The 27,103-nt window shown below is 49.1% G+C and overlaps 1 protein-coding gene across 1 annotated transcript in view; it reads left to right on the top strand.

The window, feature by feature from the left end:
- The window catches only part of Alk (ALK receptor tyrosine kinase), a 717,836-nt gene that overhangs the window by 670,339 nt on the left and 20,394 nt on the right, over positions 1-27,103 (top strand). Inside the window, exons 13-24 of the mRNA XM_021185679.2 lie at positions 5,232-5,382; positions 11,413-11,544; positions 12,207-12,351; positions 13,793-13,975; positions 15,216-15,314; positions 15,788-15,940; positions 17,440-17,544; positions 18,936-19,122; positions 21,099-21,189; positions 21,290-21,354; positions 22,873-23,002; positions 26,012-26,109. Of these exons, the coding sequence (XP_021041338.1) occupies positions 5,232-5,382; positions 11,413-11,544; positions 12,207-12,351; positions 13,793-13,975; positions 15,216-15,314; positions 15,788-15,940; positions 17,440-17,544; positions 18,936-19,122; positions 21,099-21,189; positions 21,290-21,354; positions 22,873-23,002; positions 26,012-26,109 (1,539 nt within the window). The remainder of the gene's footprint in view (positions 1-5,231; positions 5,383-11,412; positions 11,545-12,206; positions 12,352-13,792; positions 13,976-15,215; positions 15,315-15,787; positions 15,941-17,439; positions 17,545-18,935; positions 19,123-21,098; positions 21,190-21,289; positions 21,355-22,872; positions 23,003-26,011; positions 26,110-27,103) is intronic.

Raw genomic sequence — 27,103 nt, 5'->3', positions numbered from 1 at the left:
ACAGCTGTTGCTGATGGTCTCCATCTGTGATTCACTTCCTTACATGGCTCCGGGGACCCAGAGACCTGTGTGCACAGCTGAATAGCATCATTCAACCAAGTCACGGAAGGCCAGGAGACTTTTCAATGGGCCTCACTGAGCTGGAGGACTTCTCCTGTGTACCCAGCACAGAGCTGACGGGACCATACTGTGAGGCCAGCACTGAGTTTAGAGCAGTGGTTCTTAACCTGTGTGGCTCAACCTCCTTGTGGGTTGACTGACCCTATAGTCTGGGGGTTGAATGACCTTATCATAAGGGATGCTATCATATAGCCTGCATATCAGATATTTACACTATAATTCATAACAGTAGAAAATTACAGTTGTGAAGTAGCAACAAAAATAATTTGGTTGGGAATCACCACAGCATAAGGAACTGGATTAAAGGAAGGCTGAGAACCACTGCTATAGTGTACCCAGCACCGATCTGTAGAGCACTACTGTGTGTCAAACCCTGAACTGTGTGTCCAGCAGTGATCTATGGAGCCCCTACTATGTACCCAGCACTGAGTAGGCATTTCAGGACTCATAGAGAAGACTGACTGCAGACCCTCACAGTCTCTGGAAAGAGGAGCTACAGGGCAGGAATTCGATAACCGTCTACGCTGCCAATCAAGTTCTAGACAAGAGTAGGAGAGATGTCACAGGCATGATGAATTGCCAAAGTAATTGTGCAGATAGTCATCGCCTGGAGCCGGGAGAGTCAGAGGTGGGGGATTAGGAGAAGATCAATGAGCAGCAAGTAGAATGGAGTTTGAGTCCAACTCCTACCACCCAGCAGCCATATGACCTTGAAAGCTGTCGTCCCTGCTCTCTAAGGACAAATCCAACTTGCAACATCAAGGGTCTCAGAGAGAGCTATCTTGTTGGTGCTTAGAGCTGTGCAGGCCAGGTGTTGAAAGAAGTGGACAGTAATAAAACCAGGTGACCCCACCAAAGGGGCTCACATTCCATGGTCCAATCTGCCCCTTCAACACTGTGCCCAGATGTTCCAACTGACCCATACACATAGCATGGTCAGAAAGTTCCTGCTCGGTATGTCCTCATGTTCTTCCAGTAATCCTAAATGCTGTGTGGACCAGATCTGAACATCCTCATCTCTCAGAGGAAGAAGACAAGGAGGGAGGGAGAGCCCAGAAGGGGGTGTGGGTCTGCTGCACATCTGGAGAGGGCTACATACGCTAACGAGTGAGGAATGAGGTCCTTGTGTGTCTGAATGTGGGGTGTCCTCTCCTCCTCTTCTCCAGCACCCCTCCCAGGTAAACAACACCACTGCCAACATGCTGATGCCTAACTATGCTGTCATTCTGGAATCCAGCAGGCAGCCACTTTGATCCGCTACTAATTCTTTATTTAAAAAAGATTCACAACTCAATTACACCAGGTAACAATAGCTCACAGTCAATAATACAAAACACAAACCCAGTACACATCCCATCTGACCAGGGGACCTGGATTTAGATGAGGAAAAACAAAGAGATTACAGCATCCACTCGTCCAGAGGACTATCTGGCAATTTCCAGTAAATTGGAATCACTGCGAGTCACTTTCCGCGCTTGAGTGGCAGGTATATTAATTTCTCATCATTTGTCAGCCATCAAAAGTAAATTGTTTACCGGGTTTGGGGAGAGTGTGTCAGAGACAGGGGCTGTGCTAGTTGCTCTGGCATGGCTGGGAAGATCTGATCTCGAGAGTCCAGGCTGTAGCAGTGCTGAGCAGATGTGTGGTGCTTCATCAGTTCCATACAGAGGAGGTTTCCAGGTGACACTAAGTAGGAGTAGACCCAGGACCCCATGCTATGCCCTGTTCTACCTGGTACCCACTGCCATTCCCTTCTGCCTCCTAGTGCCCCCAACCCCAGACAAGCACAGACTGTCAGGAGCATCCTCCGTCACTCAGGGACTGGTCTCTAGAGGTCAGTTAGGTCCTTGTGGACATTATCTCGTTTAACTCCCACCGTTGTCTCTCAGGGTCAGTGTTAGTAGTATATCACCAAGGGGCTCAGAGAGGGAATATAATCTTCCCAAGGTCACACAGCAATTGTGCAAGGCCAGGACCAAGATAGCAAGATGTCTCAGCCATGAATTTGAAGGAGGCAGTGGCTTAGTGTCACCCAACACAGAGTCAGCACCTAGAAAGAGGAGCTGTGTTGTTCAGGCGCTCTCTGCCCTGAGGAGCCTAGCTGGGATTTGATTTCAGGTTTGTGTCACATGTCACCATGAGGCAGAGTGGGACTTGTAGTAGTCAGCGAGTGAAGCTCTGAGGTTCCAGGCCTCAGAGGGAGGAGGTAGGACCACACCCTCCCTAGACCTTAACAATCTCTTAGATGGTGAGTTCCTAAGGTGGAGACAAGAGGCTGAGACCACCACCAGGAGAGTAAGCACCAGTTGCTGATACCTGGCTGTCAAGCTTTGCTGTTGACTTTGGAGGCCCTGCCTTGGCCTTGCCTCCGTTCACAACTTTATAAAACCCACTTTCTCTCCCCATCTCTGAGGCCTTCGCTTTTTCCCTCAGCAAGGAGATTGCTGAGGCTCCTACTGTTTAGCTGGGTTTCCTCAGGTCACATGGCCAGGACTTCCAGGACTGGAAGTATGGCTCAGGGCTCAGGGCTCCTCGCCAGCCCACCTCACTGCCAAGAACTGAGATCTGGAAGGAGTTGGTAGAGCTTGGATCTCTCTGGAGGGGTAGAAGAAAGATGAAGGCAGGCCGAGTAGAGAAGAGGAGGCAGGAACAAACAACTTCCTGTTGAAATATAATAATTTGGCTAAATTTAAACATGTGAGAGAGTTCAGAATGATTCATAATGCATGCAGATTGATGTAAATGACTATGCAAATGATGCAGGCAGGAATGAGCGGGATGCAGCCCACCTCTCTCTGTGTAAGCAGCCTGAAACAGGACAAGGACTTAGGTAGAAGTTTTCTGAGCAAAACCCATCTTGGGATGGAAATGAGGCCTTTTCATGCAACCTGACCAAGTCCTAGAAATTATCTTTTAAATCCAATGTTATTATTTTCTTCTTACATTACCAAGAAATTTGGGCTCAGAGAGGAAAGATTACCTACCCAAGGTCCACACAGCATACGCACACGCGCAACACTTTCACAGAGATCGAAGGAGAACACGGAGAATTCTTATTCTCTTGAGACAGGATCTCTTACGGAAACTAGAACCGTGAGACAGCAAGAAAGCCCCAGTGACCCTCCTACTTTACCCCCAACCTCTACATAGACACACACAGTGCTGAGGTTACCAGTGCAAATTTAAACGCAGGTCTTCAAGCTTATACATACAAGCTCTCTTATCTGCTGAGCCAGCCTTCTCTTGTCCTTGGATAAGGTACCAAGAATGTTTGGCTGGAGGTCAGGAGGACTAACATGTCTTCTCAGGCCCCTCTTTGTTAAGCTGTATACATGAGAGAGGAAGTGGTCTCTAGAGGAAATGGCTCACAGTCTACCACTGCTCAGGTGTGTGGCCTCAGGTGAGTCCATCTCTCTGAGCTCCCATTTCCTCATCTTTCAAATGCGATCAATCACACCTTTCTGTGTCAACACACATTGCAGCCGCAGCCGACACATTGGAACTTTCTCCCTTCCTTTTCCAAACCTACAGCCTCCTCTTTCCCACACTAGCCAACAGCTGCCATTCGAGAGGCTCCAAGTGTCTTCCTCTTGTCCTGTCTGAGAATTCTCCCATCTGTCACCCCCACCACAACTTCAGATCGCCAACTGTCCCCTAGCTCTGAGGACCTGATGACCCACAGTCTTTACATTCAAATTTGCAGTGGCCCAGGCATATCCATTCCATCATCCCTCTTTGCTTTGCACCGCCATGTGAGTTTGGAAAAGAAGGCAAAGCTCTTCTTCTGTTAGAGACGAGGCTGGGTCTCCATAGTGGGGACACAAACTCTGGTCTTGGAACCCAACAGCTCCCTCTGCTTTGCCTCAAGGTGGAGCAGCCATTCTGGTGGCCGACTCTCTTTGCATAACTGTGTGCATTTCCCAGTCTCTTCGTAAACTCTGGCAGGGCCTGGAGCCCATCTCAGATCCTCTCTTCTCCATGAAGCCTGATGCCATTCCCAGCACTGATAAGCTCAAGCAGGTCCCTGAGTAGCCAGCCGGACCATGAACACCAGATAGCATTTGTGTTCCTTGCACAACTCAGGTTCTTGTCTGTTGCATTAGAAAAAAAGCCAGTCTCTAGGGTTGTCCCTGCAGAAAGGTCCTGGACTGCACCTTGGGAGAGACTGAGGAGTCTTCCATGTTCAGAACATGTTATAGAAGCCATTGTATATGTGGACAAAACTATCTTCCATCTCTTGCTCTTTTCATAAAGGACCTTTGACCTGAATGCACAGGGACAGGAAATACCTCCCTGAGCCCTGGCAATGGTTCTCCAGAGAGGCATTGGTTAGAGTTTGTCAGTTGGTATGCTGCTGTCTTCAAGGCCCACTATGCCTCAGCTGCAGCTCATGAGCTGAGCTTTTCCATCCTTCCTTGACCTCATCACAGAGGTGGCAGATCTAGTCCCACTTGCCCACGATCTGTCTATTTTCATAGTGATCACTTGTTTGCTGTCTGCTGGAATGGTAGAAACAGTCTGGGCTCATAAGCACTCTCTCTTCAGAGGATGATCCTTGTTTCTAGGCCCCACGGAGAGACTTTCAAACTTTGTACCAAATCAGTTACTGCTAACTACTAACACTGTTCACACCCACTAACAAGGACCACTTACTGAGTGCCTATTGTGTGCCAGCCCCAAGAATTTCATATTGTTTATAACACTTGTGGGATAAGAGATGGATTCTCTTATTTTTCCAATCATACATAAGGAACCGGGAGGGATTTGATCTAGAGTCACGTGAATCTTTTAATCCTGAATGGGGTCTAGGTGTTCCACCCTTCCCACAGCCCTGATCCTTCCCTATCTCAAATCTAACTAATCCCTCCCATTTCTAGCTGTATGACGTAACAACCCCAACCTTCCCCACTAAACCAACTCCTTTCTCCCAAAAGTGGGGAACAATCTCCCTCCTGGTTGACCTCACAGAGTTATATGGACAAGAGCTCTCAGACATGTTCTGAGAGGGGGTGGCTTGGTCCCCTGGAAGCTCATAGGTTCGAAGGGGTCGGGGGTGGGCTGAGGGTCAGTCTCCTACCACATTAAAGCCGTCATGCCTTGTCCTGTTGCAGTATCTCGGGCTACGGAGCAGCTGGCGGGAAAGGTGGGAAAAACACCATGATGCGGTCCCATGGCGTGTCTGTCCTGGGCATCTTCAATCTGGAGAAAGGTGACACACTCTACATCCTTGTCGGTCAGCAAGGGGAGGATGCCTGTCCCAGGGTAAGTTCCCGGAGCAGAGGCTTGTCGTAGCACCGGGTGAGGTGAGGGTGACCTCTTGAAGGACAAGAGCTGCCAATGAGCCCTCTGGGCATTCACACTCAAAGACAACATGATCTGCAGCAACTCTGTCTATGAATTCCTCTCCTTTCTTAGGGCCATTTGAGTGCATAAGGACACAGGGAATGGGGGCCTACTGCAGTTTTATAGCCCCATGGGAGCCAAGGCTGAAGCTTGGGTTTCATGACTGACTTTAAAGCCAAAGGTCTGAATCCTACTTAAACGGACCAAGGTTGAATGTTCTCTACACAAGTAGGAAAGGGAGTCCCCTTCTGCTCTGGCTGAGACACTATTGTATTATACATAATCATATTATTATGTATAGTGAACCATCACTCAAAATCAGACATATAGGTATATATATAACAGCACCCCCAAAAATGTGCTGAAAGATACAGCTAACAGTGTCTACTTACTGGGAAGAGACTGGATTGGGGATGCCTGGAAAATAATGTCTGAAATTGTCACAAAAAGAATGTTCTCGGGTCTGAGAGTTAGCTCAGTTGGTATGGTGTTTGCCTAGCCTGCACGAGGATGTTTATTTCCTGAGCAGGGTGGTGCACACTTGGGAGACAGAAGAAGGGGGATCCAGGTCATCTTCAGCTACATATGGAGTCTGAAGTCAGCCTGGGATAGGTGGACATGCAGCCCGTAACTCAAAAAAAAAAAAAAAAAAGTAAAAGAAAGAATGTCTTCATATATTATTTACTTGTGTCATTAAAACTAAAAAGGAAAAAAGAAATTAAAGCATAGACTGAGAGCAGAATGTTCACTTCCCACTACAGGCTTTTATATTGTTCTGACAAAATACCTGTGAGAAACAATGTCTAAAGGGGAAGATTCATCTTGCTCATGGTTTCAAGAAGCCTCAGTCACATTCCCCCGCTACCTAGACTTCACCCTCTAAACACTCCACAACCTCCCCAAACAACATCAACGGGAAGACAAACCTTCACACTATCAGCCTACGGAGGACATTTCAGGGTTAAACTCCCATTTTACAAATGAGGAGAGCGGGAACCGCAGAGGTGAAGGGACTTATCGCTCACAAAGTAGCCTAGAACTCTAGAGTACCGTTTTGGCTGCATCCTACACTTGTCTGTGCAGTAGTTTCTGTGACCTTTTCCCATTTTCCACTTCTATAGCCACTGGACAAGCCTCTGTGATCCCAAAGGCAGCCTGACATTGTGTTTCCTTGACCCCAGTGCGTCAACGAAAAGTCCAGCCCAGGAGCTGAGAACATCCAGAGCAATTGAAAGTGGCCCACAGAGCCAGGCAGTGAGGGTTGTCTAGACAGCAGCTGTGAGCCCCAGACATCCCGGTTGTCTGCCTCTGGCCTTGCCAGTGCTAGGGGATGGTAAGACCCTGCCACTGCTGGCTATGCTGGCAGGAACTCAGGCCCCAGGACAGCAGATATCCTGCTTGGGTCATGGCTGAAGCACAATGCTGCAGGGGTAGATCTCAGGCAAAGATCTGGGTGCCAGGGACCGGCATAGCACCTTCTCCAACAGTTGTCCCAGTAACCTGGGGGCACATTAGGGAGCGGGACCTACCAAGAAAGCTGTTCAGCTCCAAAGAGCCAGATGCTAGGCTGTGTGGGGTCAGGAAATAGCAACTGAGAGCCTCTCATTCGCCCCACCCCCCACCCCCATATGTCCACCCTTCCTCCCGTTAACAGAAAGCCCTTCCTCCCGTTAACAGAAAGCCAGAGAAGCAAGTCTGGTGGGCACAACCTCCCGTCTGAGAAATGCCTCCACTCCAACTTTTATTTAGGAACTATAATCAGGATTTTGCAGGCTGTTATAATATATTAAGTCATTAAATTACAGGCTGCTGTAATTTTCACAGGAATTTATTGAGTGCTAATGTAATTCTTTCATCTAAGCAGAAAGATTGCATTGACTTCTGCAAGGGACTTTTACTTGATTGGATTGTAATCAGTTATGTCTTTTCACGGGACTATGTCCTTTTTTTTTTTTAATTCAATTGTAATCTACTTGTTCCTCTAGGTTGCTGCACTTTATCACTCTTATTAATCAACCTACTTGCTCTCAAACTTCGTGCATACATAGGGACAGTTCCCAAGAGGGCAGGAGGAGGCCATCTCAGGCATAAGCAAAGGGAAGCGCCCTCTGTTGGTTGGGCCAGGCATACTTGAGTATGGGAAGAAAGTGATGGGTCCTCTTACACTCTCCCTGTGGGTCCTTAGGAGAGGAGGACCTGCTGTCTTCAAGTTTCACTGGGAGAAAATGAGAATGAAGTGAACTGTAAGAATTAAGTTGCTGTTTAGCTGGCTTAACTGAACATTTGAACAGGAGACGCTCTACCTGATGCCTGGCCATCCCAAGCTCCAGGTACAGGAAGTTGGCTCTAGCTGCTGCCAGAAAATGCCCCTTTACACACACACACACACACACACACACACACACACAGAGAGAGAGACAGAGAGACAGAGAGAGACAGAGACAGAGAGACAGAGACAGACAGAGACAGACAGAGAGACAGACAGAGAGACAGACAGAGAGAGACAGAGACAGAGAGATAGACACAGAGACATAGAGACACAGAGACAGAGAAAGCCTATATCCTACCAGACCTTGTCTCATAACATGAGTCCAAATCAGGCTTCCTCCACGTAAGCACTGTTGGAATTTTAGAGGAGAATTTCTCTACAGCAGAGGGGGGACCTGCTCCACACTGTATTTGGTGTTCAGTAGCTTCCTCATCATCCTCCGCCACTTGATGCCAGCTGCATCTCAGCCACAACCACCAGAAAACATCTCCTGAAAATCCCAGATGCCCCCTAGATGGCTAAAATCACTGACCTAATGGCTAAGCCCCATACCCCCCACCCAGCAAACATCAGGAAGGCCAACACATTAGCCAGACCATCCTCTGTTCATTCAAACCAATTCAACAAACAAGCTGAGTACTTGTGTGTGCCGCCACCATCTAGGCAATAGGGACATTCAATGAACAAGAGGGATCTTATACACAAGGCACATTTATTCTAGCAAAGAGAGAAAGACTCGGCCAAGGCTCAGTCCCTGGGGTGGAAGCATGCCTGTGCACCCAAGGAGAGAAGCAGAGGGCCAATGGGGTCACTAAGAGATGAGGGCCAAGGGAACAGGCTGGACCAGGCCCTTGTAATGACATCCCACATCCTCAAAGCCAAATAGTGGTTTAAAGGGCATGCCTCCAAGGGCTCCCCGTGGCTGCACCATGACGTTTGGATCCCACAGGGACAAGGGAAGAGGCAAGCACCAGATTCAAAGGGTACTACATTCATCCAGCAAGACGTCCTGATGGCTTGGACCATGGAGTCCAAGTGGAGGTGGTGGAGAGTGACTGGATTCTGGGCATGCTTGGAATGTGAAATCTAAGAGGACTTCCTGCCTGATTATATGAGGAGCTGAGAGAAAGAAAAGTCAAGAGTGACTCCCAAGAACTGAGGGGGCAGTCACCCACCGGAAGATACTGCCATAGGGGCAGCATGGGCTGGACTTGTGCCTGCAATCCCAACAAGTTGGAGGTCAGCTGGATCAGCAGACTGAGTTTCAGGCTAGCCCCAGTTACAAGTGAGACTGTCTTAAAACATGCACATGCATGCATGCTCACACGCGCGTGCACACACACACACATACACACACAGAGAGTAGATTTGGGGGCAAGGTGAGGAGGTCAAGGTCAAGCACACTGACTGTGGAGATCCTGTAGACAACACTGGCTATGGAGATCCCATAGACAACAAAGCAGCTATGGGAGACGGCAGGTGGGCAACACAGATAGACAGCTGGGGTCTAGAAGTGATCCAGGGAGGAAGCTCTAAATCAGCATAAAGGTCACAAGGGCTGAGGTTGCCTACGGTGTGGTTCAGATAAAGAGGAGGAACCAAAGATGAGCCCTGGGTCCCAGAAGAGAAACTAACAAGGAACAGGGAGGGAGGGAGGACTTGGTGGTGGGGGAAGTCTGATGAATCGGGAGAAGAAGTACAGCATCTCCACCAGAGAGATGTTTTGCTGAGAACAGATCATCTCTTAAGTATCCTCTGCCTGACTTAAGGGCTGCATGGAGCAGGGACAGTTAGACGGGCCATCCTCAGGCTCCACTGCCCTTGCCCCCACACTACACCAGGAGTCTCCAGAATCATTTCTCAGAAAGAGGCACCCCCAGGATGTGGAGGTCACACTGCTAGCTGCGACAGGTCTAGAAGTGGATCTTTTCAGCTCTGATGGTTCACTCTAGACAGCCCCTTGATTTATAGTTAGAGGCAGGTCCAGGACCCTGAGAGTCTCATCAAAGTACTGCCCAACTGGCAACCCTCATCCTCCCTCCTCCCTGCCTCTGGGCACACACCTTGCCACCCATTCCTGTCCGAGGCCACCTTTCCAGCAGTTTTCCAGCAGCCCTGGACATCGCTGCATATACCTGGGGGGGGGGGATGTTAGCTCTACCCCAGTAGTCCAGAGTTCCCAGGCACGCTAAATCCACTCTAAGAAATGTCAAATTACTTCCATTATTAAATCCAAAACGCCATAAAAAAAAAAACAAATTGCATCTCGGCCGTTTATCTGGAAATTTCTTGAGTACCCATTGCTGGCACTCCTGCATACTTTAGCATAAGGAGTGACTCAAGATGGATTGCCATGTCTACCGACTGGTTATGCAGCAGCGTTTGATGAAAATTTGATGTTTTATTGGCTTTTATTCCATTAAGTGGAAGAGAAGTCATTTCGCTCTGAGGTCAGGCTGATGTTTAGGGAATTCATCTGTGCTGCAGTGGCCACGGAAGGTGTGAGTATTCTTCAGGCAGTAGCCTCTTCCCCCCAGGATTCCGGGATTTTGTGTTACAGACATCCCAGCATAATCCCCGAAACCTCCACATTCCCAGGAGCCTGTGGGGCCCACAAGTGAGTCTAATGTGATACTAATTCAGCCACCTATCCATCCTTAGCATGTGTGGCACACAATATTAGTGGCCAGCCTCCATATCCATGAAGCCTGTGATGGCGCTGTTCCCATTACACACCTGAGGACCACAGCGGCAGTCACTCAACGTGATGACGAACATAGCTATCAGATTCCAAGGTCCACGCCCTCTTCTACAGACAGTCAGGGGGCTCTACCTGGGGCTGCATACCAGAGATTTCTAGAAACAAGGAAAGGGACGTTAGATGAGAAGAATAATATGTATAAGATGAGGGAGACATGCCTTTCCCAAAGGTGAGCTGAGAAGGCAAAACCCACAGTGGGTTTTGTTTATTTGTTCTGTATTTATTTTCAATTCTTCTCATAATATTCCAGAACTGTAATGACAGAGAGACAGAGAGAGGCAGAGAGACAGACACAGACAGACAGACAGACAGACAGGGGCAGAGAGACAGAGATCTCAATGGCTCTTCACTCCTAAGTCCAATACTGATCATCCACAAGGCCTGTGCCATGACCTGGCTGTCCACCTAATCTGTGTATGCCCTCCAGCCTCACTTCCCAGGGTCTTGGCATCTCTTCTGGGCAACCACAGGATCCTAACTGGACCCTCTGGACTAAGCTGGACTCTTCTATGCAAAACCTTTAAGCCTTTCCCTACATACACTACACACACACACACACACACACACACACACACGCCTCCTTTCCTGTAGCCCATGCTACTCTTTCCTCTTGGAATGACCTGGATTTTCCTTGTCTCTGCTGAAACCCTCCCCATACTCTAAGCCCACCCAGAAGCCACCTCCTGCAGGCAGTCCTCCCTGGCTGCAGTTCTTCCCCCAGCTTCCCTTACCCTTTGTATCCAAGCCAGCCTTTGTGGCCCTTTCTTAACACTGCTCAAAGTGATTATTGTTTGTGTGCATATACTTCTGACTCCTCGGTTCGACCATAAGCTGTCCGAGAGGCAATCAGATCCTGCTGTAAGCACACAGGGTCTCTGACTCGGGCACAAACCTAATGAGGCGGTCTTTGTTCTTACAGGCAAACCAACTAATCCAGAAAGTCTGTGTCGGCGAGAACAATGTCATAGAAGAAGAGATCCGAGTGAACAGAAGCGTGCACGAGTGGGCAGGAGGAGGAGGAGGTGGGGGTGGAGCCACCTACGTGTTTAAGGTGCGGTCTTCTCCAAAGGATGAAGCAGTGGCTGGAGCCCATTGTGGTGTTACAGTCCCAGAACAAAGCTAGACAGCGACCCCTGAGATGGTCTATGTTGAGTTAACTGTAAGGACCCATAGCCCAGAGGGTGGTTGGGTTTTTCTGCCTGAGAAAGAGTACTGCATTTGCCTTTCAACTTAGGCCTGACAGGCTTTTTTAACATTATCAAGCCAGACCACAGATCACAAACGGGGTTTTGAGTTAGGTGTTCCCCCTGGAGACAATGATGCTAGGTTCTTATTCTTGAACTTGTGGGGATCCAAGAGACGACTGAAGAAGGGGGGAGAGCTGTTTCTAATCACCAGCAACAATATCTCCCAGGAGCTTCAGGGAAGGGGCTGTGGGAAAGATCCCCCAGGGTCCATCCCAGCTCATTTGTAACCTATTAAGAGATGCGTACCCTAGTGGGTTCGTATCACCAGTTGAACCGCAGCTGATACAAAAGCTAGTCAGAGGGGAGTTACTTATTATCAATTTGGGATGGGCAAACCACCACAGATGGGGAAGTCACCCCACTGGCCTGCAAGTTGTTAAATTGAAACATTTAAACTAGGGCAGAGGGTCTTCCTAACGGAATGCCTAGCTCAGTCTCTTCATCTCTGAATGTCTCCCCTGGGCAGATGAAAGATGGTGTGCCTGTACCCCTGATCATTGCAGCTGGTGGTGGTGGCAGGGCCTATGGGGCCAAGACAGAAACGTTCCACCCAGAGAGACTGGAGAGTAACTCCTCGGTTCTAGGGCTGAACGGCAATTCCGGAGCCGCAGGTAAAGCCCCACCCCCACCAGAAATTTCTCAGGGGCCCTGAGTGCTGGGAGCTGTTCTTATTGATGCCAATATGGGAGGGGCGCGGGGGGCATCCTGTTGCCTCTGAAGCTATCTTGCTGGCTTGAGGCTTGCTGAATAGCCCTGTGGAGGCCCGGGACCCCAACCCTCCAGTTTCTAGAGTGACAATGCCTGTATGCCTTGCCTGGGAAGGGGCAGAGGGGGATTCAATTCATATTTGTTTGCCACTGTGAACTGGACCCTTATTTTGTAAGCTTGGCTCCCAATTACTAACATCTAAATCACCTCTATCAGAGCCCTGCCCCTAACCTTTATGTCTCTCTAGTATACTGCACTCTCTGGGCTTGGGGGACCTCATTCAGAAGATTAATCACCTGGCAGGTTAACTCTTGCAGTCCCAGGAAAGCCACTCATGCTGACTCCGTTCCTTCTGCATAGGTTTCCAGGGCCCATTGAGGTCAACTCCTGGGGTCATTGGATTCGATGTCCCCTGGAATGTCATAGGGAGCAAGGAGGTGGATGGGGCACTGGTCTTGAGGCCTGGCAGGGGACAATCATTGTAATCAAGTGCTAGTGGCCATACACAGGGCTTAATTCTGTCTGTCTGTCAGTTCCCTTTCCAAGAGCACAAGGCATCCCCTGGAGTTCCTGAAGCAGGCTAAAGTGGCTACCACATCCACCAGGCGTCTCCACAAATCTGAAACAGGCTGAGCCTGGCACAAGGCAGCTGGCAGACAAGTGTTCTGCCTATGAGACTTAACTGGCCCCCACTTGGCACTTGAGGAGTGTTTTTGAGCTCAGTCCGGTGGCTCTAACGTCCACCCTCAACATTTTGATTGGAATCCTATGATCTCCAAGATACAGATGGGGGTGGGGGAGGGGCTCCGAGTGAGGTAAGGGCCTGAGTTTCACAGCCAGCAAACATTGAAACCCTTGGGACAAGATAGAGCCTGATCCTGCAAGAAACTAGTACAGTGACCTTTGCAGGGGCCCAGCAGTTGCCTGCAGAGACTTGTTAGAATAGAAACAGTTCGTGGAGTGCATGTTCACTTTCGGGAAGCGGTGGCCATACGCTAAGAAGTTCCGCCATCATTCTGCCTATTTCCAGTGTCCCCCACACCCTCAGTCTCTACTGAAGTGCACTGCCTACTCCTGAGCTAGAGAGCCCTGCCAGGAAGCAGGGAACCAGGCACACGACAGCTTTATAGGCACATATTGTGGGTTAAGAGGTGTCACTGGCTCTCTACTCCTAGCTCCGTCCCACTGGCTTGCTACTCCTAGCTCCATCGGGCTCCGGGCCCTGGACCATAGCTAGTAGGAATGGCCCTCAAAGACCACCACATCCTCTTTCCAACTTCTTCAGCACTGTTCTCCTTCCAATACCGCCAGCCCCTCAAGAGGCACGTCTCATTTCTCCTGCAGGTGGTGGAGGCGGCTGGAATGATAACACTTCCTTGCTCTGGGCCGGAAAGTCTTTGCTGGAGGGTGCCGCTGGAGGACATTCCTGCCCCCAGGCCATGAAGAAGTGGGGGTGGGAGACAAGAGGGGGTTTCGGAGGGGGTGGAGGGGGGTGCTCCTCAGGTGGAGGAGGCGGAGGATATATAGGTAAAGATGATTCGCGTTCTAGGTGTCACTATTTCCCCTCTTAGTCCTAGGCTCCTCCCTCCCTGTCACCTTCCCGCCCCCACTGACCTGCCCCCTCCCCAGTGTAGACTGTGATGTCACTGCACGCTCCCCTCCCCTCTGCCTGGCTTGGACCCGCCAGAGGTAGGGTGTTGGCTCCTGTGCCAGCATCCTGCCTCCAGGCTTGTGTAGCGACGGCATCAAGATCCTATATGATCCTTGATCGTTCCCACCACCCCCCTCACTCCCACATCCCTTTCAAAACTGAACATAAAAGCATTTGGCTTCCATGATGGTTCCATGAACCACCCACCACAAGGACCAGGCATCCCTGAAAACCAGACTCTTCTAGCCCCTACAGATCATTTGGGGTACCTGGCTAAACCAGCATAACTGAGTCTGGTCTAAGGTGTCATGTGTTCCTTGCTTTCAGTTTTCTCTCCAGCCCACCAGCTGCTTGAGAGCAGCACTGACCATGCGGGTGGGAATTACTCCCAAAGCCACTGTGGGCAGCATCAAACCCAGTCCTGCACCAATCAGCCTGCTCTTGATTCCCCCATTGCCTTGGGAAGAGTTTGCAGCTAAGAGACTGGCAGATGACACCCACCCCCCACCCTCCCCCAGATTAGGACACACTGCATGCCAGCACTGTGACGTCCTTTGTGTATGTGTCTTGCTTTGTTGCTGTGTGGGAAAATGCTTGTGCTAATCACACAAGCTTCCTTTCCAAGCTTTGGGTGGATGGGAGGACCCTGGGGGCAGGGGGAACCCCAAGATCACCCAGTCCCAGATGTAAAGAGGGACAGGAGCCTGAAGGCACAGTGGCTCATCTCCCCACAGGTCCCATCATGACCCCCAAGTGACCAAAGCAACTCTCTAAGACTCAAGGATACACCCTAACCTCAAGAGACTACAACCTTCTAGACTCTTGCTCACCTGCTACTTAGTAGTGAGACCTCAGCAGTGTGATAGAGACTCCCTGGATGATCTGACTCCAACCTGCAAGGGAAATTGGCCCACACATCCAGCATCTACAGGGTTAAACCAATGTATAGCCTCTGTGCCTGGAACCTCCCTTCCCTCATCACCTCCCTGTTCCACAAGCCCCCCAGTGACCCATAGCTTTGGCCATAACTGCATGCCTGTTGTGTGTGTGTGTGTGTGTTTGTTGAGACTTGGGCACCCACCTTTTGGGGTTCAACTCTTCTCTGGTTTGCCACAGGTGGCAACGCAGCATCAAACAATGACCCCGAAATGGATGGGGAAGATGGGGTTTCCTTCATCAGTCCATTGGGTATCCTGTACACCCCGGCCTTAAAAGGTACCCCCTCTACCAGGTGATGATACAAACTTAAGCCATTTCTTCCACCAACCTGGACATTGTATGGGGTCAGGATACCAAGGCATGGCCTATGGACCACCTGCAGATACAAGTCTTCCTCTAGGCTCACCTCCTCATAGTTTGCAGAAGTTGGGGAATGGGGCTGAATTTAGAGTATGAAGCACCAGGCAGGCAGGACCTAGAAAATGACACGAGAGTAGCTAGAACACCGTACCAGAGCCAGGGTCCTGAATACAGGTCTCTCACTTACACACAGACAAACACATACTCCCCCAAATATGCTTCCCCAAACAGAAATGTGCTCTCAGTGGCCGAGGTGACCTGGAACAGGGACCCCAAGAATCCACAGCAAGCAGCTAGAGTTCAAAGGCAGGGGGTGGGAGGGACCTGAAGGTACAGGGTGACTGATCTTCTTGTTCAGCCTGAGACTGACCCTCCCTCCTTGTCACCAGTGATGGAGGGCCATGGGGAAGTGAATATCAAGCATTATCTAAACTGCAGTCACTGCGAGGTAGACGAATGTCACATGGACCCCGAGAGCCACAAAGTCATCTGCTTCTGTGATCATGGGACCGTGCTGGCTGATGATGGTGTCTCCTGCATTGGTAAGGGACAACACTGGGGGAGGAGAAGAGGTCCAAAACTTGAGCCAACCAAACAAGCCCAGTTGTTAAGTATCTTGTCTGTCTCTTGTTCATATTCTGGCAACTGGGAAAGGAGACCTTGTATGAAAGATAACACACCTGAAGTGGCCTCAGAATTGCCTACCCCCTTTCCAAAGCCATGTAGCAAAACCTGTGGCATCTCTACCAAGGGGCCAGACATCCCATGTCCACTCGAGTACCTACCAATGGGGGTCTTAGCACTCCTAAGACACCCCTGGGTTGAGGAATTTCAGATCCAGGCCCTGTGCCTTTGAACTTCCTGTGTATGGTTCCTGACTGGACACAGCCTTTAGCACACACATTTGATGAGAATGCTTTTGTTTTTGAGTCTGCTACATATTCAATAGCTGTTTGTTTTGACCACACAGATAGAGCTCTAAGCCTGCTTCCAGCCTAGAGTCCCTCTTCTGAACATGTTCCAAATCCCCCTTGAGAGAAAAAAAATATATATAGTAAAGAAACAAGGAATGGGAAGACAAGGGACAAGGGTAGGGAAGGGGTGGAGGGGAAGAAGAGAAGAAAGGAAAGGAAAGAGGAAAGGATGGGGGAGGGGAAGGAAGGGATAAGAAAGAAAAAGGAAGAAGAGATGAAGGGGAAGGGGAGAGGAGGGGAGGGAGAAGGGAAAGAGTAGAGACAGGGGTAGGGAAGGAAAAGGAAGGGAAGGGGAGAGGAGGGAAGGGAAGAGCTGCTTGTGGACGTTGTACATCGTGGTGCGGAGCCTAGTGCGCACCACGATGTACAACGTCCACAAGCAGAGAGGGGAGGGGAAGAGAGGGGAAGGGAGGGGAGGAGAGGGGAGGAGGAGAGGAGAGGAGAGGCGGGTTGGGGACGTGGGACATCGTGGTGCGGAGCCTAGTGCGCACCACGATGTACAACGTCCACAAGCAGGGGAAATGAAGGGAGAGAAGAAGGGAGGGGAGGGGAGGGGAAGGGAGGGGAAGAGAGGGGAGGGAAGGGATAGTTTTGTGAACAGAGCAAACAGTCTGTCCAGGATGGGACTCACAGGGCCTTCTCCTGTTCTAAGGCCATAAGAAGTAATTCCAAGTCTGAGGGTGTCACTAAGGGACTGTAATTCTGGGTCCTCCTGAGTTTGGAATCAGTCCCCTAAGGTCCCCAAGTCTCTTCCCTGTCCACTCCTGTTTCCCATCCTGTCCGCATCCCATCCTCGTGCAGCTGATTTGGGGGACCAAGACCCAAGATTGATATTCATCCCTATTGAATTTTCCCTCTACCCCAAAGCTACTTCTGGGAGCCTGTGAGACCAGGATGAGCCTGCTTAGGGCCCATGGTCCCCTGAAAAAGGGCGGTGTGACAAGATCTCCAGAGACTGGAAACAGCGGGTGGCTTTTTCCAGCTGGGGAGGGTATTTCTGACTTGGGACCTGCTCAGAGAGGAGAATCAACATGGTGGTCAGTACCCCATCCGGACCTGTCTTCCAGTGTCGCCCACCCCGGAGCCCCACCTGCCGCTCTCATTGATCCTCTCCGTCGTGACCTCTGCCCTGGTGGCTGCCCTTGTTCTGGCATTCTCCGGCATCATGATTGGTGAGTGTGGCAGAGCAGCAGGGCTTCTGAAGGGGCAAAGCAAGCCCCACAGGAATAGGGTCTCAGGGTGTACACGGACGCCAAGGTATCACCCTGCCCTGATATGTCCCAGACTTGGCTACTAGGCCCAGTGAAAACAGAACCATCAACCCTCTACCCACCAGAGAATCTGCAGTTTCAGAGAGGAGTCTCTGATACTGACCTTTGATTCTGTGTGGCCCCCTGGCTGCTCACAGGGCAGACATGGTTACCCTTCAGTGCCCAACACAATGGAAAATACTCTTCCTATACCCCCATATTCACTGTCAGCTCCTCAGCACTTGAGGAGCTGGTCATGGCTGGGGCCATTCCCTGTGTATATGTGACTCAAGCCATACTAGCCAGGAACACTCCCACTCAACCAGAGGTTTAAAACTGGTTTCTGAGCCCCTTTCATCTGACCAAGGTGAGCCCATCTCAGGGCACAGAGGCTCAATATGGACCATGGTGGCTATTAGATGCTCTGATAGATAAGCAGAGATGGGAAGCCAGGCAGAGGGAATGTCCCAGAAGCATGCAGGAAGACTCGTTCATAGGAGACCTGAGATACCTCTGATGGCCATTCTGGGTCCGAAAGTGACCCCAATAACCTCACTAAAACATCCTTCTGCTGTGTGGCCTCCAGGATGTCCCTAACTAACCCTCCCCCATTGTTCCTTCATGTCTAATGGATCTCAGCCATCTCCCTGATAAAATCCTGGCATGTCTATCTGTAAGGCCAGTTTTAATTTTCAATTTGACCCAGTCTGGAATCACCTGAGAAGATCACCTCAGTGACAAGTTGTCTAGTTTAGGTGACCTGTAGACATGTCTGTGAAGGGTTTTCTTTATTGGGTTAACTGACATGAGATGACCCACCCCAAAAGTGGCAACACCATCCCCTTACCCCCAGGGTTTGGTTACTGGACTGTATTTTAAAAGGAGAACATGAGCTGAGTCCAGGTATGCCTTTCTCTGCTCTTGACTAGATATGACCAAACCTCTTCAGGTTCTCGCTGCCTTGACATCCCCCACCATGACGGACTTATACCCTGGATCTGTGAACCAAAGGAAACCCTTTGGCTCCCCTAAACCGCTCGTGTCAGGCTCTCTTATCACAGCAACAGAAACGAAGCCCCATCCCTGTCTGACACAGTAAAACATATATATATATACCAGTTAGGTGATTTAAGTTTCACACTGGTTTCCCATGGTGAAGGAATACTTTAATAAGCTTAATCAGTTTGTGAGTGTTGTTAACGGTGATAGCGAAGTTTAAAGTCCAAGGTCTGGAGGGAGTGGCCTCTGCTGAGCTTCTGCTGAGCTTCGCCTGGCCCAGGACCCCCTCACAGCGGACACCTATCTGTCTGCAGTGTACCGTCGGAAGCACCAGGAGTTGCAGGCTATGCAGATGGAGCTGCAGAGCCCCGAGTATAAGCTGAGCAAGCTGCGGACCTCGACCATCATGACCGACTACAACCCCAACTACTGCTTCGCTGGCAAGACTTCATCCATCAGTGACCTAAAGGAAGTGCCGCGGAAAAACATCACTCTCATCCGGTGAGCTTCCTGCTACTGCCCCAGGGCTGGATGGTTTCTCTGTGTGCCATGGCCTCCTCTAGCCATAAGGAGCCTGAACAGCCATCCTTGGGTACACCCCTGGCCTCTCGGGGAGACAAGGTTTAATGTTCAGAGGCTCGTGGGAATGTTTGCTTATTTCAACACCCTGTGTGTTCATGCAATTTATGAAATGAAAAGTATATATCAAGTTCTAAAAGTCCATCATGCACACCATTCAGAAGATGCCTGGCCCCAACTCTGTTCTCTGAGCATCCAAAGCAACCACGATCTCCTCTATCACCCACTACAACACCCCACAGCAAGGATCTGTCAATCATCTGCCCCTGTCCCCAGAAGTATCACCCTCTTTTAGACACAAGTCATCTCTTATCTTTGTCCCTACCAGATACCAAGGACTCACTAAATCTTCACTGAGTGAATAAACTTTTAACTATCTTCAGGAATCCCTGGTTGGACCGTATTTGATATTTATGTGTGCTGTAACACTATACCACAGAATAGGTAGTTACAAAGAAAAGAGGTCCGCATGGTCTCAGAGTTAGGATCCAAGGTCTAAGACTATATTTGGTAATGACCTTCTTGCTAGCAAAGACAGATCCGGGCATCAGAAGCCACCAGGACCCGCCCATGGGATGCTCCACCCTAATGGCCTTGCTTCATCTGAATCACTTCCTGTCACAACACTCGTTTGCCACACTCTTAACATCTCAGAGTCGGGATTGCTTGTCAGCATGCGAACCTCAAACCTTAGCAGACCCGTTCTCATCAGAGTTCAGATAAAATAAATAAATAAATAAAGGAGGCCCACTCACAGAGCAAACAGGAGATTCTCTAACATTCTCAGTCGCTATACAAACACATTTAAGGGCCGGCCCCATGCTCAGCAATAGGTGGCCCACACAAGTGAGCTCAGGGGTGTTGTTGCAGGTTTTCTAACTCATAATACTGGGCTGCTGCTGCTGCTGCTGCTGCTTTCTCCTCTCCCTCCTCCTCCTCCTTCCTCTTCTTCCTCCTCCTCCTTTTCCTCTTCCCCCTCTCCCTCCACTTTCTCCTCCTCTTCCCCCTCTCCCTCCACTTTCTCCTCCTCTTCCTCTTCCTCCTCTTCCTCTTCCTCCTCTTCTTCCTCCTCCTCTTCCTCCTCCTCTTCCTCTTCCTCCTCTTCCTCTTCCTCCTCTTCTTCCTCATCCTCTTCCTCCTCCTCCTCTTCCTCCTCCTCTTCCTCCTCCTCCTCTTCTTCCTCCTCCTCCTCCTCATCTTCATCCTCCTCTTCCTCCTCCTCCTCTTCCTCCTCCTCCTCTTCCTCTTCCTCCTCTTCTTCCTCCTCCTCCTCCTCATCTTCATCCTCCTCCTCCTCCTCTTCCTCCTCCTCCTCTTCCTCTTCCTCCTCCTCCTCTTCCTCCTCTTCCTTCTCTTGTTACCTTACAGGTCTTTTGCTTGTGTATTGTGGTTTCTAGTTTTGTGTTTTTATGGGATTTCTGTATATATGAATGTGTGTGTCTCTGAGTGTATATGTGTTTCTTTTGGTATTTTTTTTTCTGTTTGTTTTGTCCTATTCCGGCTGGTTTGTTTGTTTTTTTATCTTCTTCTTATTATTTTTTTTTTTAGATTCTTGTTTGGTTTTTTATGAGAGAGAGAGAAATAAAAGGTGTGGATTCAGGTGGGTGGGTGGACGGTGGGAGTGATTGGGAGGAGTTGGGGGAGGGAAAACCATAATCAGAATAAATTTGTATGAAAATATATTCATTTTCAGATTAAAAAATAAAATACGGTAATTTTTTTAAAAGAAAAGAAGAGAAATGGATGCCCAGGGCAATATAGTGCAGCCAAGCTGAAGGTGTAACTCCTGAGTGGTCACCCTTCCTCTTGTGTGTGTACACTGAAGGTGACACTGATCTCCAGGTCCCCAGCTGCCTGTGGCTCACTTAACTATGACTTATCTTGTCTTCTTGGTACAGGGGCCTAGGCCATGGCGCATTTGGGGAGGTGTATGAAGGCCAGGTGTCTGGAATGCCCAATGACCCAAGCCCTCTACAAGTGGCTGTAAAGGTGAGGGGTGGCTCCACCTTCCGCCTAGCCTTAGCCTGAGGTCCCTGTAGGCTACAGCACACAGCTCACAGCCACCTTCTCCTCCCACCCTCCCTTCCAGACGCTGCCGGAAGTGTGTTCAGAACAAGATGAGCTGGACTTTCTCATGGAAGCTCTGATCATCAGGTAAAGGCAGAGGCCCAGCCTCTCCCCTGACTCCTCAAAGCGTATGAAGATCTGACGGATAGGTCTCTCTAGAGAAAACAGGATGTGTTAGTGCCAGCATTCCCCCACCCACACCACAAGTGCAAAGGCCCCTGAAGTGGAACAGTCCACATTGATTATCTTAGGGAGTATCTGAGTGACTCTCTGCCTCCAGCCAGCTCCCCAGTGCCAGCCATTGGTTCCCAATCCTCACTTAGGAAAGCAAGCTCCCTTCTGACATTAGATGATCTATCCTACCCCATCCCCCTTAAGTGACTCTTCCAGACCTGAGGTCCTGGACATAGAGAAAGGGAACCAATGAAAGATAACAGGCTACCGTATCCCGCATCTACAATGACAAAGGCTGCACCCTAACAGGCCTTAATTGAAACCGGAAACCTCCTGAGGGCAGCTACTCAGGTCTCCTGAAGGAGGAGGCAGACAGATGTCCTTGTGACCTGAAGGGAGCTCAGAGCTGTCACTGGCACTGTTACCTCCAAGCATCCTGACCTGGAGAAGTGGCCTAGAGTGGTCCAGGTTGACCAAAGCTGTTTGAGTGATACTTTTATAGGCTCTAGAACATGAGGAAGATTCACAGCCAGGACAGCACTTTGCTTTAAAAAAAAAAAAAAAAACAATATTTATTTTCTGGTTATATATGTAATGTAAGAGTATTAAATAAAGCCTAAAAAATATAAGATTACATACAAGGAGAGCTTAATTACGTAATATTCCTACTAGGTAGTAATAAACAGATATATTTCAGCATATAATCACCAGTCTCAACTCAATGCGTGCATGCACGTGTGGTGTGTGTGTGTGTGTGTGTGTGTGTGTCCATCTGAGGTTTCCTAGCCCTATTGTTCTGCATATCCTAAAATGACAATATAATTCAAGTCTCAGGACCATGGGTCCTAATTAGTCCTGGCCCATGTGGAGTCAGCAGGAGATTTCAGAGACCAGAGGGGCCATCTCTCCTCCTGATGTTCTTTCACAGCCTGTCACCATGCAGGTCACACGCTGTCCCTTTCAGAAGCCAGTCCTTCAACTTCTGCCTGAGACCTTCCTTAGAGAACTTGGGTATAAATTTATACAGCAGTGCTCACACATGCAAACACTAAAAACATATGCACACACATAAATATATGCACACATGCACACATATGCATACACACAAACGCATGCATACACGCACAAACACATGGACATATATAAATATATACACACACATATACATCATGCACACACGCTCACCCGTGCAAAGTACATGTGACTCCAACAGAATCCTTTCCCGCTAATTCAACTCCTGCCAAGCCTGCCCAGTCTATGCATCGCCCCAGGAAGGTTGACCTCAGGTTCAGCCAGAGACCCCTCCCTCCACCCATATCTACAGAATATAGCTTCACAGCATGATTGCTGAAGCCATGACTCTGTGCCGTGCTTCTCTTGATGGTCCCAGGCCAGGCTCAGTTAAATTTGATTACGCCCTCTGCCCTGTAGCAAATTCAACCACCAGAATATTGTTCGCTGCATCGGGGTGAGTCTACAAGCCCTGCCCCGCTTCATCCTGCTGGAGCTCATGGCTGGCGGAGACCTCAAGTCCTTCCTCAGGGAGACACGCCCTCGCCCGGTGAGTGAGAGCCAGTTTTCTCTCCAGGGCTCATGTCAGTGGGAGCAGGTTGCAAGGGAGGTAACGTGCTTGGTGGATTCCTGGGAGTCGGTCCCGTGGGCTCCTGGGAGTCAACCTGTGGTCTGGTCATGAAGAGATGGGTCAGGAAATCGAACGGACAGAGTGGATGGTGGAGGAGCACCTAAGGAGACAAGCCCTACACAATTGATCCAATAATCTGATTTCATGACCTGATGACTCTGGAGGGACTTTGCATGCCGTCCGTGGCACTAACCAGCTCTCTATCCACAGATTCCAAACCCACTGATCTCTTCCCCAAAACAAATATAATACACACAGTACCCTGACTGTGTCGTTTTCTGTATTATATATTATACAGAAATTATTGTACAGTATTATTATAAATTGCAGTATTGTTATACTGTATTATTAGAAATAATAATTATTAATTATTGATAACAATTAATAATTAATTATTATTAATGAATAATAACATGCTGGAATATTTAGCATGTACACCTGTGGTGTCATGTATGAGGGACAGAACTTGTGAAGAACTCGAAAGAGGCATGGCTCTGGAGTTCTTGAGGCTAAAGGAGAGAATATGCAGAGGAGAGAGAACTCCTTATAAGGGATGTCCGAGAACTTGTCACTTGGGAAGTCCAAGGACATTGGGGCAGGAGGCGGAGGCCTGAGGAATGGGGTTTCTCTGCCTCCTAAATTTGAAGAAGGATAAGATTTGACCGCTGTCCCAGAGAACGAGGCACAGCAGCCAGGAGAAGCAGATCTTTGGTGCCTCCACTGCCCCCTGCCCCTACAGTACCACCCTGGGCAAGGTCAGAGTGGGGGACTGCAGCCCATTCTGATCTCAACACCTGAGATCAGAACCATCTGAGGGTTGCTCTTGAGAGAATCCCCTTCTTCAGAATTAAGATCCCATCCATCGAATCTAATCTTGGTGCCACCTTTCCTTTGGGTGGCTCTTCTTGTTAACCACACACCCACATGTCCATGAAACCACAGCCAGGCTGCACTGCAGTCACCCTAGTCACTGGCCCACCTCCACCCATCCAAGGTAAACTGTCTTTCCTGCCATGCTGACCTAGGGAACAGCTTCACAGATTGGTGCACCGCCCTCCAGAGCCCTCTCCCCCACATTGCTGAAGTGTTTGAGCAACAGATTTGTGGGGAGTTGAAGGGTTTGTTGGGGTTCCTCCACGTCCTCAGCATCACAAAGGCAACTTAACTCAGAGTGGTGGGTTGACTATGAGAAAGCAGTGTGACTTTTAGTGTGCAGGGCTAATACCAGTAACTCTTTACAGCATATGCAGAGAGATGGAACCCAGGGACTTGGGATGGAAGAACAAGGGCTCTGGAGTGTGAGCGGGTATAGCCAGGCCTCTAAGTCTGGAGTTTGCTGGACTCCAGGCCTGAATCCCTCTAGATCGGTGGTTCTCAACCTTCCTAATCCTGCAACCCCTTTAGTCCCGATCCTCATGTGGTGGATCCCCCAACCATAAAATTATTTTCATTGAAACTTCATAACTGTAACTTTGCTCCTGTTATAAATAACAATGTAAATATGTGATAGACAACCCCTGTGAGAGGGCCATTCAACCCTCAGGTTGAGATTCAGTCAATGTTCTAGTTCCTCTCGTTTCCTTGGTGATTTCCGTATCCAGGTCCCGGAGACCTCAAAGTTTATTTGGGAACATTGGTAAAATAAACAGAGGACAAAACCACAACCACATGACTATGACACTGGATGGTAGCACACGACTAAACAATTTAGGCATTTAGATCAGGATGAAGGGGGTCACCTTCATGACGCGGTCATGAGGCCAAGTGTCCACAGATGGCGTAGCGTTTGCTCTTACACGGAAGAGGTTTCGTGGAGAACAAACAGCTTGATGTTGCTTTGACTTGCCCAGCTTTCCACGAGGTTGTCTTTTTAATTCACTTTAGGCCAAGATCTTAAAGAAAATTAATGTTTAAAAACACTTTTAATGATTTAACTTATTTAATTTCTTTTATGTGCCTGGGTGTTATGCCTGCACATATATCTGTGCACCATGCATGTGCAGTTCCTGCAGAAGAGAGGGCATCAAGTGCATTGGAACTAGAGTGACATATCATTGTGAGCTGCTATAGAAATGCAGAGACTCAAACCCATGTCCTCTAGAAGAGCAGCCAGTGCTCTCAACTACTGGACCATCTCTCCAGCCCTGTGTTTAAAGGCATTTTAAAAGTCAGAGAGATGGCTCAATAGTTAAAACACTTGTGGTTAAAGTACTTGCCACACAAGGGCTGGAGTTTGCATCCCCATATCATCTCATGGAACCTTCCTGAAATTCCAACGACAGAAGATTGAGATGGAATTTCTAGAGCTAACAAGTGGATGTCAAGACTAGCCATATCGATGAGTTCTGGGTGAAACTGAGAAACCCTGCCTCAATGAGAGACTAGCCATATCGATGAGCTCTGGGTGCAACTGAGAACCCTGCCTCAGTGACTAAAATGAAAGCAAGTGATTCCTGACTTCAATCTGGGTCCTCTAATATACACATATGCACAACCACCTGCATGCATACACACACATACACACACACGGAAATACAATAAATAAGTACACAGACCACTACAAGACATTACAATAGAAGATTTCAAAAACATCATTCTCCATTGGTTTTCTCCCAGGTTTGCTTATCGGGCTGTAGCATGCACATGAATTATGGGATTAAAATATATAAAATGCATTAAAGAGCAAGAATTGTCTGTCCTGCTGGATTCCTGTGGCCCAGCCATCCCCAACCCCAGCTGTCCTTTCTACTCACCTGGGGCCTGTTCATAAAGAGGGATGCCTTGACCGTGTCTGGGGAAAAGCAAATGATTTTTAAAGGGTTGAGACCCCTGGTAGAGCAGCGTGAGTGGCCTCAGCCTCCTCACAGACAGAAGCAATTTCCCATCTTCCTGTCTTCCCTCATCAGCGGGCCTCTTGTCTTCCCACAGAACCAACCCACCTCCCTGGCCATGTTGGATCTTCTGCATGTGGCTCGGGACATTGCCTGTGGCTGTCAGTACCTAGAGGAGAATCACTTTATCCACCGGTGAGTCCATGGCCTTCATCTCCCCAGAGCTTTCTGAGTGCTTCCCTGTTGGTCCTGAGAGCAGCTCTGTCCCTTTTAGATTAGATCCGGTCTCTCTCCAGAACTGTTTGGGTAAGCCATCTTTGAGGGGCAACCTGTCTTCCAAGGCATCTCCCGTCCCTGTGTAAAGTGGGTTTCTAAAGCCTCCACACTTCCCCACAGGGGTGAGCTGGAGGCTGGTGAGCGACTTTAGCCCTCTTATGGTCCACCCGCCTGTACATTCAAACCTTGGATCACCTTGAGCTTCTCCTACCTAGAAACTGAGCTCTTCAAAGGAGTCTTTCTTTCCTCAATTCATCCATGATTCCTAGCATATTGTTGGACACTAAGTACTAGCTCAGTAAGTTAATTTTTTTTTTCTGAAGTACTTCGAAGTGAAGCCTAGTGATAGTTTCCTTTAGCTCGGTGACATTTCCTCTGCCCTGGGTTTAAATGCTCTATGGGCTGCAGCATGTCACACTCAATGCCCAGCATCACTCTGATTCATGTGTGACTGTTGACCACAGCTGATCTGAGATCTAAAAAGTCAAGTATATTATCGGGGGTCTTTGCAAAGCTCTTCTTAATAGTTTGCTTCTAGTTCAGTCAATGATAGTCCGACAAACTCACGAGTATTTATTAACCTGTGTCTTCAAACTATTTAAGGCTTGCTTGTGGCCATTAGCTCACATAGGCACAGAGTAGAAAAGAGGATTCCCTGTATGCATTTAAAAGCCACATGTGTAAGGGTATACAAGCCAGACTTCCTCCCTGATAGAGAGGAAGGCAGGAAGTTAGGAAGTAGATTCTCCCAGTTCTCAGAGTCACTCTGACACTAGACAGTATCCTCTCTTGAACCACCTCCTACCTCACTGCCCAGCCATTGCTTTGGTCCTCAGTCCTTCCCCTTGGTTCTACCCTTTTCCCACTTGCAAGCCATTCTGATCAGTAGAAATAACAGACACAAAGGGGCAGC

This window comes from Mus caroli, chromosome 17 (assembly GCF_900094665.2).
Source record: "Mus caroli chromosome 17, CAROLI_EIJ_v1.1, whole genome shotgun sequence".
Taxonomy (NCBI): Eukaryota; Metazoa; Chordata; class Mammalia; order Rodentia; family Muridae; genus Mus; species Mus caroli.
This window is presented reverse-complemented; position numbering and strand designations above follow the sequence as displayed.